At 60.2% G+C, this 12853-nt stretch overlaps 2 protein-coding genes and 1 long non-coding RNA gene across 3 annotated transcripts; 2 read left to right on the forward strand and 1 right to left on the reverse strand.

The window, feature by feature from the left end:
- The first annotated feature begins 5 nt into the window (after positions 1 to 5).
- RNF39 (ring finger protein 39) lies at positions 6 to 4951 on the forward strand. Its single transcript, XM_045497149.1, is given in 5 exon segments — positions 6 to 302; positions 305 to 489; positions 1875 to 1897; positions 2076 to 2167; positions 3690 to 4951. Coding segments are annotated over 5 exon segments (1050 nt in total). The 5' UTR covers positions 6 to 127; the 3' UTR covers positions 4265 to 4951.
- On the reverse strand, positions 4879 to 10225 carry PPP1R11 (protein phosphatase 1 regulatory inhibitor subunit 11). The gene is made up of 3 exons (XM_045497152.1): positions 9908 to 10225; positions 8880 to 8988; positions 4879 to 6081 (listed from the first exon to the last, which is right to left on the reverse strand). The coding sequence occupies exons 1-3, from the start codon at positions 9974 to 9976 to the stop codon at positions 5879 to 5881; spliced, it is 381 nt and encodes a 126-aa protein (XP_045353108.1). The 5' UTR covers positions 9977 to 10225; the 3' UTR covers positions 4879 to 5878.
- On the forward strand, positions 8578 to 8897 carry LOC123607904. Its single transcript, XR_006716967.1, has 3 exons — positions 8578 to 8593; positions 8662 to 8727; positions 8839 to 8897. It is a non-coding gene; the product is annotated as an uncharacterized LOC123607904 (long non-coding RNA).
- Positions 10226 to 12853: the final 2628 nt, after the last annotated feature.

Genomic DNA, 12853 nt, shown 5'->3' on the forward strand with positions numbered 1-12853 from the left:
GGCGGCGGAGGCCGCCACTGCTCGGAGAGGGGCCACAGCGCGCCCGAAGGTTCATGCGCCGGGCGGGGACAGGGCCCCGCGCTCGGCTCGCAGCAGGCGCGGCCCGCGGGCGGGGGTCGCGCTTCCCATGGAGGCGCCCGAGCTGGGCCCGGGGCTGGTGCAGCGTCTGGAGCAGCTGGCGACGTGCCCGCTGTGCGGGGGCCCCTTCGAGGACCCGGTGCTGCTGGCGTGCGAGCACAGCTTCTGCCGCGCGTGCCTGGCCCGCCGCTGGGGCGCCCCTCCGGCCGCCGGCGACCCGGCGCCCGCCCCGCCTGCCCCCGCTGCGGCCAGCCGTGCCCCCGCCGCAGCCTGAGGTCTAACGTGCGGCTGGCGGTGGAGGTGCGCATCAGCCGGGGGCTGCGCGACAAGCTGGCCGAGGCGGGCGCCCGCGCGGGGAAGCGCAGGGGGGGCCGCATCCCCACCATGGGCTGCCTGGACCCGCGCGGAGAGGTGAGGCGGGGCCGGGGGCGCGCCCTGGGGCTGTGGGGGCCGAGGAACCGGGCGGGGTGACAGCAGTACGTGGGGAAGCAAGAGGGGAGCGGGTCTCAGGCGCGCAGAGGAAAGGAGACGGGACGCGGAGCGCGGGAAATGCGGAGGGGGCGGGGTCTGAGGGGAGGGGGACGGTGAGGTCTGGGGGGACCGCGGGGGTGGGAAACAGCCTGGGGGAGGGCGCGAGGGGGACGGCGGGGTCTCAGGGGGAGGGGGACGGTGGGGTCTGGGGGGGGACGGCGGGGGTGGGAAACAGCCTGGGGGAGGGCGCGAGGGAGACGGCGGGTCTTGGGAGGGGGACGGTGGGTGTCGGAACCAACCTGGGGGAGGAAGCGGGAGGGGGGGGAAGGCGGGGTCCGGTGGGGGGGGCGGGGCGCGAGAAGCCGGAGCAGAGAGAAGGGCGGCCAGGGGCCATCAGTGGAGGCAGGGCAGCGTTCGCCGTGCTGTTGGTGAGCGTCCTGCTTCACTCCTCCCAGGGCCCCTGGCCGGGATAGGCGACGGCGGAGGCGGGGCCCGTGAGCCTGCAGCCCGGCCTCTGGCCGGGCCCCTCCCCTAACCCTAACCCTAGCCCTAACCCTAACCTTCCCTGCCCCTACTCCCTGCCCGACCCCCAGGCGTCCGGGACTCCTGACTGGCTTCTCCCCAGCAGCCTAGCCGGTCTCAGGTCTTGCTTCCACACTTTGAAGTCTACATAGACCTAATTAGTCCAGGTGTAATTGGCGTGATTAGGCAAATTGCCCCTCCCTTCGCCACCACACTGGGCCGCTCCGGTCATCCCCACTGGACAGTGAGGGGGGAGGGGAGTTCCTGGTGTTTGGAGGGCATCCAGCGCGGTGTCCCGAGCTGCTGGGCCTCCTGGGACACATTGGAGTCCAGCTGCCGCCTAGGCCAGGGTAGAGACACAAAGCCAAGGGCCCAATAAACGCCACTGGGCTTTTATGGCAACAGGGGAAGCAGCTTTATTACAAGGCTTTTATACACCAACTCTTAGCCCCAGGGCTCGGGGGTTTGGTCAGAGTGATGGAGGAGAGGGACACCCTCAGGAAGGTAGATTAGGAGACACAGAATGAGGCCTGGGGACTCTGAAGGGTGAAGGGGGCAAGTCCCAGGTGTGGATGAAGCTGGGGAAGGGGAGGAGGGCGGTGGGCGGTGATGCAGGGGAAGGAGGGCCATGAAAGGACAAGGGAAAACTGAGGAAAGGGGGAGCCCAGGGGTGAAGAGGTCACTGTGAGAGGTGCCGGGGCTCACCAACTGAGTCCCAGCTACCTGAGGGAGGGGAGGATAGGGAGGGCTGCCCAAGGACGAAGCCCAGAGCTCACGCCCATGTTCTCTTCTGCCCATCCCAGGACACGAGGAAGACATGGAGGAGGTGAGTTCCGCTCTACCACCAACTGCCACATCCGTCACCTTTTCCGTGGGCTCACCTCTCTGTCCTCACTCACACACAGCTTTCCCGGGCCCCAGAGATGTCAGTGAGGTCGGGGTGGGGGCGTCAGAGGGCAGAGGGTGTCTACCGCCTTCCTGACCCTTCTCCCTCATCTGTCCAGACTTGACGCCCCAACACCCAAGTCATCTAACTCAGACAACGACGTCCCCGAAGATTATCCAGTGGTCAAAAACATGCTGCACAGACTGACGGGTAAGGGGGGAGGGGGGATGCACTGAGTGATGGTCTTCCCTCTCAGACAAGATCGAGTCTCTTCTGGGGTCTGTGGGACTTCCCTGAGGCAGCACTAAGCAGCACAGGCTGAGGGGCTGGACCACAGAAACCCACCGTGTCAGCTCTGGGAGTCGAGGCTGGTGTCGGTGGGATGGGCTCCTTCCACGGCCCTGCCTCTCTCCCAGCCTTCCCCCTCAGATGTCCTCTCTGTTGTCTTCTCATTGTTTTCCTTCTGTGCTCATCCATCTCTGGGTCCAAACTTGCTCTTTTTGTAAAGACACCAGTCACATTGGGCCAGGGCCTGCCCTAGTGACCTCGTTTTAACTTAATCACCTCTGTAGAGACTCTGTTTCCAACTAAGTTCACATTCTGAGGTCCTGAGAGTCTACAACATTTCTTTTCGGGAGGACACAGAATTCGACCCTCAACGTCAATCCTCAGTTCTTCATATTCCAGCATTTCCCCCTCTTATCTGTCGCGACCCTGGAAGGTCAGCTGCTTCCACCACTCTTGCTCTGTCTCTGCCCCTGGGGCTCTGGACCTTCTCTGCAGCCCCCCGGGGGGTGGGGGGTGGGGGGGCTCCTGGCTTGCTACCAAAGCTGCCAGCCAAAGAGGAACCTGTCTGGCTCAGTCGATAGAGCATGCAACTCTTTTGTTTTGTTTTGTTTTCAGTTTTTGGGGGGGAGGGGTAGAGGGGAAGAGAGAATAAATCTCAAGCAAGCTCCACATTCAGTGCAGAACCTGACGATTCAGGGCATGATCCCACGACCCTGGGATCATGACCTAAGCTGAAATCAAGAGTCAGCCACTCAACTGACTGAGCCATCACCCAGGCACCCCCCCCCCCTTGTTTTTTTTTGAGCATGCAACTCTTGAACTTCGGGTTGTGAGCTCTAGCCCCACATAGGGTGTAGACATTACCTACAAAAGAACTCTTTAAAAAAAAAAAAAAAAAGCCTGCCAGGAAAGGTGCCCCACCCTCCTGTTACCTACCATCCCCCACAACCCAGGATACTTCTAGCACCCCAATCCAGAAACCTTTCCTCAAAAGCAAACCATACACACAGGGCGGGGATTGTTTCTCTCTCCTCCTCTGCCCCAGGCCACTCCCACTTTTGCCTGGGGCCCCAGCACCCCCTGCCAGTCCTCCTCCTCAGGGCCACCTTCCTTCCGCATCCTGCTGACCCAGCTCCCACGCCCCACCACCACCACAGTAGATGCGGTATCGGTCCTCACTCCTCCCTGGAAGTTGGATCAGCCCCACTCTTCTCCCAACCCCCAACCCAAGCAGCCTCTCCATGATCTTCGCCCTGTGCCGCCTTCGCCAGGCCGGCCAGGGCTTCTCCAGGACGGTTCTACGGAAGCGGCCCGTCCCTGCGGCGGTTGTCTCCTCCCGCTCTGGCCCCACAGCTGCCTCTGGAGCAGTTGGGAGGCCTCTTTGGTGCCCTCTGCTGCGCAGACCCCCCTGACCCTGACCCGGCCCCCCTCTTCCCCTCCGCAGCCGACCTGACCCTGGACCCGGGCACCGCACACCGCCAGCTGCTCATCTCAGCGGACCGCCGCAGCGTCCGGCTGGCCCCGCCGGGGACGCCCGCGCCCCCCGACGGCCCCGCGCGCTTCGACCAGCTCCCGGCGGTGCTGGGCGCGCAGGGCTTCGGGGCTGGCCGGCACTGCTGGGAGGTGGAGACTGCGGCCGCCGCCGGGGACCAGGAGGACGGGGACCAGGACAGCGGCGAAGCCCGCTACGCCGTGGGCGCGGCCGGCGAGTCGGTGCGGCGCAAGGGCCGCGTGGGGCTGTGCCCGGCGGGGGCCGTGTGGGCCGTGGAGGGCCGCGCCGGCCGCCTGTGGGCGCTCACGGAGCCCGAGCCCACCCCGGTGGGCGGCGCGGGGCCCCCGCCACGGCGCATCCGCGTGGACGTGGACTGGGAGCGCGGCCGAGTGGCCTTCTACGACGGGCGCTCGCTCGACCTGCTCTTCGCCTTCCAGGCGCCGGGGCCGCTGGGGCAGCGCGTCTTCCCGCTGCTCTGCACGCGTGACGCCCGCGCCCCGCTGCGCATCGTGCCGGCAGAGGGCTGAGCCGCCTCCCCCCGCCTGTGCCGGGGGCCGCCTCGTCCACACACACCCCCACCCAGCCACACTGTCTCTTTTCTCCCAAGCAGGAAGATCTTGGCTGGCCTCCGGCTTCCTGCCCCTCCCTCTGGGACGCTTGCCACCTGCCTCTCCACGGCTGCCTGCTACCCTGGACCTGAGCTGGGGAACAGGCCCTGCCCCCCAATACTGGCAACGGTGGTGTTCACTACGCAGAGGCCCCGCTAGCCAAGCGTTCCCCTCCCACCCCTGCCTCTGCTGGTCTCAGAGGGCCCAGTGCCTTCTCCTCGGGCCACGGTTCCGACTTCCCTGCCCAATCTGGGGTTTATTCACCAGACTCTGGCCTGGGTCTCAGAGCCCTCCATGGAGCTCAATGCCATTCTGGGGAGGGGGCAGGCCAGCTCTACTCCATGGTGACTGCTTCCTTTGCTCACAGCCTTGTCCCGTTAGGAACCTTCCTGACTCCCCCCTGCACACACAGTAAGCCAAGGCTGCTACCTCCCTTTCCTCTCTTCAGCAGGGGGGGGGGTTGGCCCAAACACCCCAAAACCATCCCTGTACACAGCATCTCATCTCTCCCCAAATGTATAAATGGGCCCATATTTAACACTTTTTGAGATGTTGGGTTATTTATTTTGTGCATCTGTGGCAATAAATGAGATCTCAGTGGTGGTATGATTTGACTCATCTCTGCAACTGTGCATGGCAAGAGGCCTAGGAAATGATCTCAAGATCCCAGTAAGGAGTGGGGAGGGCTGGGAGCTGGGCACCTGGGCTGGCAGAAACATCAAAGCCTAGGAAGGAAGGGGTAAGAGTATAGTGTAGGGGACGTATCCCCATCTCTTTGCTCCCTCCCTTTCGCTTCCTCTCCCAGGGACCCAGGTCCCTGGGACAAAGCTGGATCTGTCTCTGAAGCCACAAGATGCAGGAGAAGGCTGGCTCTAAGTGGCCAATCCCCAAGCCAGCTTTGTCAGATCCTGTATCACGTGAGAAGGGTGAGGAGAGGCCATCACTATGTCCTTTTCCATTAAAGGTGATAAAGCAAAGACCTCTCTCTCTCCCAACCCCTCTGGAGGGCATGAGGGGGTAGGGCTGGGAGCCCACACATCCCACAGGCTTATATAAATACATTACTGGAAGAGCTCCAAGCCAGGATTAACAAGCATAGCTAGGGCAAGATTGCCCGGAATCTAACTGGGACCCTGGCAGTGAAAGCTGGGACTGCTGAAAACCCAATTTAAGTGTTTGGGACTCAAATAGAGAATGCAAGGGGCCAAGAGACCTGGATCCCAGGACAGGCAGTTTGGCAGTGAGAACAAAGGGAAGAGACTGGAACCAAGACGCCTGGATCCCAGGAGAGCAGAGGATGAGGACCGGAAGGAGAAATGAGGGCTGGGAGAACCCAGAAGCCTGGGTTCTGGAATAGCAGCAAGTCAGAATTCCAGGATCTCTGTTCACCCTCCTCTCCTCCTCCCTCCGTCAGGCAGAGGAGAGGGCAGGAGGGGGCTGGAGAAGGGGTCAAACCATGGGTTTAGTCCCCAAGTAGCCACATGAATACATTCAGGGCCAGACAGACACAGGAATGGTGGGGCAGAGAGGAATTTAGTGCTGCATTGGCCCTGGAGGAGGCTGGGAGGGGTCAGGAGGCTGGGGAGGGGTGCTGGGGCTCGGTCCTGGGGTTGCACGACGCCGTCCCTTGCGGTGGCCCCGTACACAGTGTGTATGACCACAGCCCTCTTCTTCTTCCTCATCGCTCTCAGTGGAGCTCTCGCCAAAGGCCCGAGGTTTCTCATAAATACAGCAGCCTGGATTTGGAGGGAGGAGCCCAGTAAAAAAGGAACAAAAGTTAAGATACAGTCAGGTCCTCACCCACCAGATCTCAGTAACAACTGCTTCCACCGTGCAAGACCCAGCTTCCCCAGGCCCACCCCCCGGGGACTCAGGCCCCCAAACCCTCCTCCTGTTGGCCAGGGTCTAAAGCCCCGCTTCTGCCCGCTGATGCCTCCTGATTTCAGGCCCTGGTCTGTCCCAGGACAAGCCCTCCCTCCCTTTTCCTCCAGTCTTAGCCTCATGTCCCCGATGCCTGGAATCACCGAGGCAGTGACAGGCCCCTGGGCAGGTGTGAACAGGTGTGAGAAGTAGACAGTGACAGGCTGTGGGGAGGTGTGAGAAGGTGGCAGATGGGCCTGTGGGTAGGTGTGAGCAGGTGGCAGACAGGCCTGGGGGCAGATGTGAGCCGGTATGAGAAGGTGGCAGCAACAGGCCTGGGGGCAGGTGTGAGCAGGTGGCAGACAGGCCTGTGGGTAGGTGTGAGCAGGTGGCAGTGACAGGCCCCTGGGCAGGTGTGAGCAGGTGGCAGACAGGTCTGTGGGCAGATGTGAGCCGGTATGAGAAGGTGGCAGCAACAGGCCTGGGGGCAGGTGTGAGCAGGTGGCAGATAGACCTGTGGGCAGGTGTGAGCAGGTGGCAGACAGGCCTGTGGGCAGGTGTGAGCAGGTGGCAGTGACAGGCCCCTAGGCAGGTGTGAGCAGGTGTGAGCAGGTGGCAGACAGGCCTGTGGGCAGGTGTGAGCAGGTGGCAGTGACAGGCCCCTAGGCAGGTGTGAGCAGGTGTGAGCAGGTGGCAGACAGGTCTGTGGGCAGATGTGAGCCGGTATGAGAAGGTGGCAGCAACAGGCCTGGGGACAGGTGTGAGCAGGTGGCAGATAGACCTGTGGGCAGGTGTGAGCAGGTGGCAGACAGGCCCCTGGGCAGGTGTGAGCAGGTGGCAGACAGACCTGTGAGCAGGTGTGAGCAGGTGGCAGACAGGCCTGGGGGCAGGTGTGAGCAGGTGGCAGATGGGTCTGTGGGTAGGTGTGGGTAGGTGTGAGCAGGTGTGAGAAGGTGGCAGCAACAGGCCTGTGGGCAGGTGTGAGCAGATGGCAGACAGGCCTGTGGGCATGTGTGAGCAGGTGTGAGCAGGTGGCAGACAGGCCTATAGGCAGGTGTGAGCAGGTGGCAGAGAGGCCTGTGGGTAGGTGTGAGCAGGTGGCAGTGACAGGACCCTGGGTAGGTGTGAGCAGGTGGCAGACAGGTCTGTGGGCAGATGTGAGCCGGTATGAGAAGGTGGCAGCAACAGGCCTGGGGGCAGGTGTGAGCAGGTGGCAGACAGACCTGTGAGCAGGTGTGAGCAGGTGTGAGCAGGTGGCAGACAGGCCTGGGGGCAGGTGTGAGCAGGTGGCAGATGGGTCTGTGGGTAGGTGTGGGTAGGTGTGAGCAGGTGTGAGAAGGTGACAGCAACAGGCCTGTGGGCAGGTGTGAGCAGGTGGCAGACAGGCCTGTAGGCAGGTGTGAGCAGGTGGCAGAGAGGCCTGTGGGTAGGTGTGAGCAGGTGGCAGTGACAGGCCCCTGGGCAGGTGTGAGCAGGTGGCAGACAGGCCTGGGGGCAGATGTGAGCCGGTATGAGAAGGTGGCAGCAACAGGCCTGGGGGCAGGTGTGAGCAGGTGGCAGACAGGCCTGGGAGCCAGTGTGAGCAGGTGGCAGACAGGCCTGTGGGCAGGTGTGAGCAGGTGGCAGCAACAGGCCTGGGGGCAGATGTGAGCCGGTATGAGAAGGTGGCAGCAACAGGCCTGGGGGCAGGTGTGAGCAGGTGGCAGACAGGCCTGGGAGCCAGTGTGAGCAGGTGGCAGACAGGCCTGTGGGCAGGTGTGAGCAGGTGGCAGACAGGCCTGGGGGCAGATGTGAGCCGGTATGAGAAGGTGGCAGCAACAGGCCTGGGGGCAGGTGTGAGCAGGTGGCAGACAGGCCTGGGAGCCAGTGTGAGCAGGTGGCAGACAGGCCTGTGGGCAGGTGTGAGCAGGTGGCAGCAACAGGCCTGGGGGCAGGTGTGAGCAGGTGGCAGACAGGCCTGGGAGCCAGTGTGAGCAGGTGGCAGACAGGCCTGTGGGCAGGTGTGAGCAGGTGGCAGATAGACCTGTGGGCATGTGTGAGCAGGTGTGAGCAGGTGGCAGTGACAGGCCCCTGGGCAGGTGTGAGCAGGTGGCAGACAGGTCTGTGGGCAGATGTGAGCCGGTATGAGAAGGTGGCAGCAACAGGCCTGGGGGCAGGTGTGAGCAGGTGGCAGACAGGCCTGGGAGCAGGTGTGAGCAGGTGGCAGATGGGTCTGTGGGTAGGTGTGGGTAGGTGTGAGCAGGTGTGAGAAGGTGACAGCAACAGGCCTGTGGGCAGGTGTGAGCAGGTGGCAGACAGGCCTGTAGGCAGGTGTGAGCAGGTGGCAGAGAGGCCTGTGGGTAGGTGTGAGCAGGTGGCAGTGACAGGCCCCTGGGCAGGTGTGAGCAGGTGGCAGACAGGCCTGGGGGCAGATGTGAGCCGGTATGAGAAGGTGGCAGCAACAGGCCTGGGGGCAGGTGTGAGCAGGTGGCAGACAGGCCTGGGAGCCAGTGTGAGCAGGTGGCAGACAGGCCTGTGGGCAGGTGTGAGCAGGTGGCAGATAGACCTGTGGGCATGTGTGAGCAGGTGTGAGCAGGTGGCAGTGACAGGCCCCTGGGCAGGTGTGAGCAGGTGGCAGACAGGCCCGTGGGCAGGTGTGGGCAGGTGTGAGCAGACGGAAGAGGGAAACACTCACACTTTGATGAGCGGCGTCCCATGTGCTCGTTGTCCACAGTGTCACTCGTCCATTCTACCTTCTTCTCTGGCTTCCGCTTCCGTAGTTTGATGGTCAGGCTCCGGTTCTCCTGGAAGGGACGGACAGACACAGCTGGCTCCCTCCTCCCGACCTGCCCAGCTCCCTCCCGGGGGCCCGGTTCAGTCAGTGCCCCAGACAGACCAACAGAGGAGCCGAGTGCAGGGAAAGGGCAACCGGAGCAGGTCTCTGACCTCAAGGAGACCCTTGGGGGGTTGTGACAACTGCTAGGACATGGGGAAGACACAGTTCCTAACCTAGGGAAGGTCCCAGCAAGTCTTCAAAGGAAAACATAATCCTCGCTGTTTCTCCGTCTTCCTCCCCAAATCCTCCTCGGTGGTATTAGTACCTGAGCACGATCTCCTCAGTCCCCAGTACCTAACCCTTGACTCCCACAGAGAAAGAACCACGTCCTGATCTCTCCCATCCTCAAGCCCGGCGCTCCCCTCTTCTTACCTACCTACCCCCTCGCACCCACGCGTCCCCCCATCACCCGGGGGTAACGACTACACCCTCTCTGTCTGAAAGCAACTCAACCCGTTCTTGCAGGCAGGCTACTTGTGTCTCTATTTCTCAACAGTCCTCCCATCTCGCCCTTCTCCTTCCCGCGACCCCTGCACCTCCCTTCACGCCCACCCCTTGCACAAACACGTGCTGGCAGCTGTGCTGGCGGCCAGCCTGCCTGCAGCCAAGCCTTCGCATGGAGCCCTCCGTTCCCCCCGCCCCCCCCCACCCCGACACCCCGAGCTCCGGTCCCTGGGTCTCCAGCCCCGCCCGCGCGCAGCAGCTCCTGCGCCCCGACTCTAACTCTCTGTCACGTGTCGCCTGAGTAGCCTCCGGCAGCATCTCTGCCGCTGCCAAAGCCCCAGTACTGGCGACTGTCTCCGGCCCAGGTATCCGACCCCACTCGGCCCACAGCCCTATCCCCTCCCTCCCGGTATCACCGCCCCCCCCCCTCCCGCCTTTCTCACGGGCTCGGTTGTCACGGTAACCGTTGTCTCAGTGACGGTCTCACTCAGCCCGGCCCCTGCCTCGGCCATGGCTAAGGCTGAGGACGGGGAGGAGGGGAGGAAGGGGGACGACACGCCCTTCCTTTTCTCTGTGTCTCAGGGTTCTAAGCGGGCCGGGCCGGACTCAGGGTGGCAGCCAGGATCCTCCACCTTCTTTTTTCCCCCTTCTCCTGGGCCTCCGTTTCCCCACCCCTGGGGAGAACCTGTCCAACCCCACTTCCGGCCCGCTGCTTCCGGGTGTGACGCACTCAGTAGTTCCCCTTCTCCCTTCCACGGCACTGCACGCGTCTAAGCGCAGGCGTCGCCGGATTAGTTCCGCCGTAACGTGACAGTGCGCAGGCGCCGCCAGCGGGAGCCACTGACTTGGCGGAAGAGGCGTCACTGCGGGTGTGGCGCGTGGGCGGCGGGGCGCAAGCGGTGCCGAGTAGCGACAGGAGGGGCGGTCCGGAAGGGCAGAGCCCGTGGGGCACCGCAGCGCGGGTGTGGGGATGCGGGATAGGGGTGCGGCCCCCGGTGCAGTGGGTGCGGATGCGATGCTGCCCGGTGCAGTGGGGTTGGGGGTACGGGATGGGGGTGCAGGTGCAGGGGAGAACATCTGTTCTGGCGGCAGTAACCACCCCGCCTGAGCCGGTCTTCCGTTTCCTTGCCTCTGGGAATGGACAATTGGGCCCCAGGAGCAGGGAGAAGCACTCGATCACGAATGGGTTGTGGGGTGGGGGGCACCTGAGTGGCTCAGTCCTGGAGCGCCAGACCCTTGATTACCAGTTGGGTCATGATCCCAGGATCGTGGGATGGAGTCCTTCGTGGGGCTCTGCACTCACAGCGCAGACCTTGTGTGAACTTCTCTGTCTCTCAATATAAGTAAACCTTAAAAAATAAAGTAAATAGGGGCGCCTGGGTGGCTCAGTCGGTTGAGCGTCCGACTTCAGCTCAGGTCATGATATCTCAGTGTGTGAGTTCGAGCCCCGCGTGGGGCTGTGCTGACAGCTCAGAGCCTGGAGCCTGCTTCAGATTCTGTGTCTCCCTCTCTCTGCCCCTTCCCCTCTCATGCTCTGTCTCTCAAAAATGAATAAACGTTTAAAAATATTTAAAAAAAAAAACTAAGTAAATAAAAGAATGGGTTCTGGCGGTCACCCTGTGTGTGCAGGTGCTGGGGCAAGGTCCTTCATGGGGCCTTCAACTGGGATTGTTGCTGGCTCTGTGTTCGGCCTTACAGCTCCCAGCCTGATGGGGAAGCCCTGATGGGGAAGCTGTAGGACTAACATCTTAGACACTGAAAGATACTAATCTCTTCTGTGAAACTGAATTTACTTACTTCTTGCCAGCACGCTCTCTGGGGTGGAGGGGAGTACGATCAAGCACAGAAATGGTCGTAAGTTTGTGTGATGATAGAAACAGGTGCATGTTTCTAAGGAAGCAAAGAGGGGTAAAAGGAACTGGAAGGCGGCAAATGGCTTTTTGTTTGGTAGAGAGCTGTTTACAAATTCAGTGTGTGCGCTGAAGAAAATGCAGTTTTGCGTTGCTTGGGATGTAAGAGGAGTATCAGGTGAGGCTTGGCAGGTAGGTGCGCTTATGCAGGAGGTCCTGTATGTTGCTCAGAAACTTGGACCTTACCCAGTCGGTGTTATGGGCCAGGGGAGGCTTAAAATGGGGTAGATAAAACAGATTTCTTTCAGATTTCAGAAGTGGGGTGGGAAAGTTCAGATGCACAGTAAAGTCTGCCCTGCGCATCCCTCCAAGTTGCTATGGGGGTCAAACAAGGCAGGGTAGGGGCACCTGGGTGGCTCAGTCGGCTAAGTGTCTGACTTCGGCTCAGGTCATGATCTCATGGTTGGTGAGTTTGAGCCCCAAATAGGGCTCTGTGCTGATAGCTCGGAGCCTGGAGCCTGCTTCTGATTCTGTGTCTCCCTCTCTCTGCCCCTCCCCTAGTCACACTGTTTCTCTCTCAAAAATAAACTTAAAAAAAAAATTAAAAACAAACAACAAGACAGGGTAAGTTTGAGAGCCCTGAACATATAAAGGCCACACAATTACAAGGTAATCATGGTTACTATCACCCTTTGATCACCCTTTAAGCAAAGGAATGCAAAAATACAGATTTCCAGAGGAAATCTGAATATGTTGTGTTTGGACTACAAGTTTTTGGTTCAAACTGATAAAAATCAAGATACAACTCAGCATGCATAGTAAAGCCCATTAAAAAAGACAGTATCGGGGCGCCTGGGTGGCGCAGTCGGTTAAGCGTCCGACTTCAGCCAGGTCACGATCTCGCGGTCCGTGAGTTCGAGCCCCGCGTCGGGCTCTGGGCTGATGGCTCAGAGCCTGGAGCCTGTTTCTGATTCTGTGTCTCCCTCTCTCGCTGCCCCTCCCCCGTTCACGCTCTGTCTCTCTCTGTCCCAAAAATAAATAAACGTTGAAAAAAAAAAAAAAAAAAAAAAAGACAGTATCTCTGTGCAGTGGGATTCACAAAAAAAATACTCTTTTCTTTTTGCCTCTCTATACATGATTACGATGAATATGTATTACATTTATCTCAAGGGCAATAGCAAAACAATTTTCAAAGTGTCCATTGGTACCAAGTACATACTGGTATCCCTTGGTAACAGATGTTTTGTTGTCCAAATTCACATGTCAAGAGATCTGGTTAAGTTACCTGTTGAGTATCCCACTCTCCCAACTCCTACGTTTGTTTCCCTAAACTCAGGAACCAAATACATTTAGTGATGGAAGACTTATAATTACTTTTTTATATTAGTCCCATTCTTGGCTCTTTTTTTTTTCTTTCTTGTTCTAATTTATATTATTTTTTGTAGCTCATATACTCACTGAAAGAACAAATATATCTCTGTAAGTTCATTTAAATTCCTGTCAGAACAAGACATTATAAATAACATACAGATGTCTGGC

This window comes from Leopardus geoffroyi, chromosome B2, assembly GCF_018350155.1.
Source record: "Leopardus geoffroyi isolate Oge1 chromosome B2, O.geoffroyi_Oge1_pat1.0, whole genome shotgun sequence".
NCBI lineage: Eukaryota > Metazoa > Chordata > Mammalia > Carnivora > Felidae > Leopardus > Leopardus geoffroyi.

Coding starts and splice junctions, on each gene's coding strand:
- PPP1R11 (XM_045497152.1), bottom strand. CDS start 9,976: ATGGCCGAGGCAGGGGCCGGGCTGAGTGAGACCGTCACTGAGACAACG. Junction 8,989..9,907: donor TTACCGTGACAACCGAGCCC/GTGAGAAAGGCG, acceptor CGTCCCTTCCAG/GAGAACCGGAGCCTGACCAT. Junction 6,082..8,879: donor GGGACGCCGCTCATCAAAGT/GTGAGTGTTTCC, acceptor CTCCAAATCCAG/GCTGCTGTATTTATGAGAAA.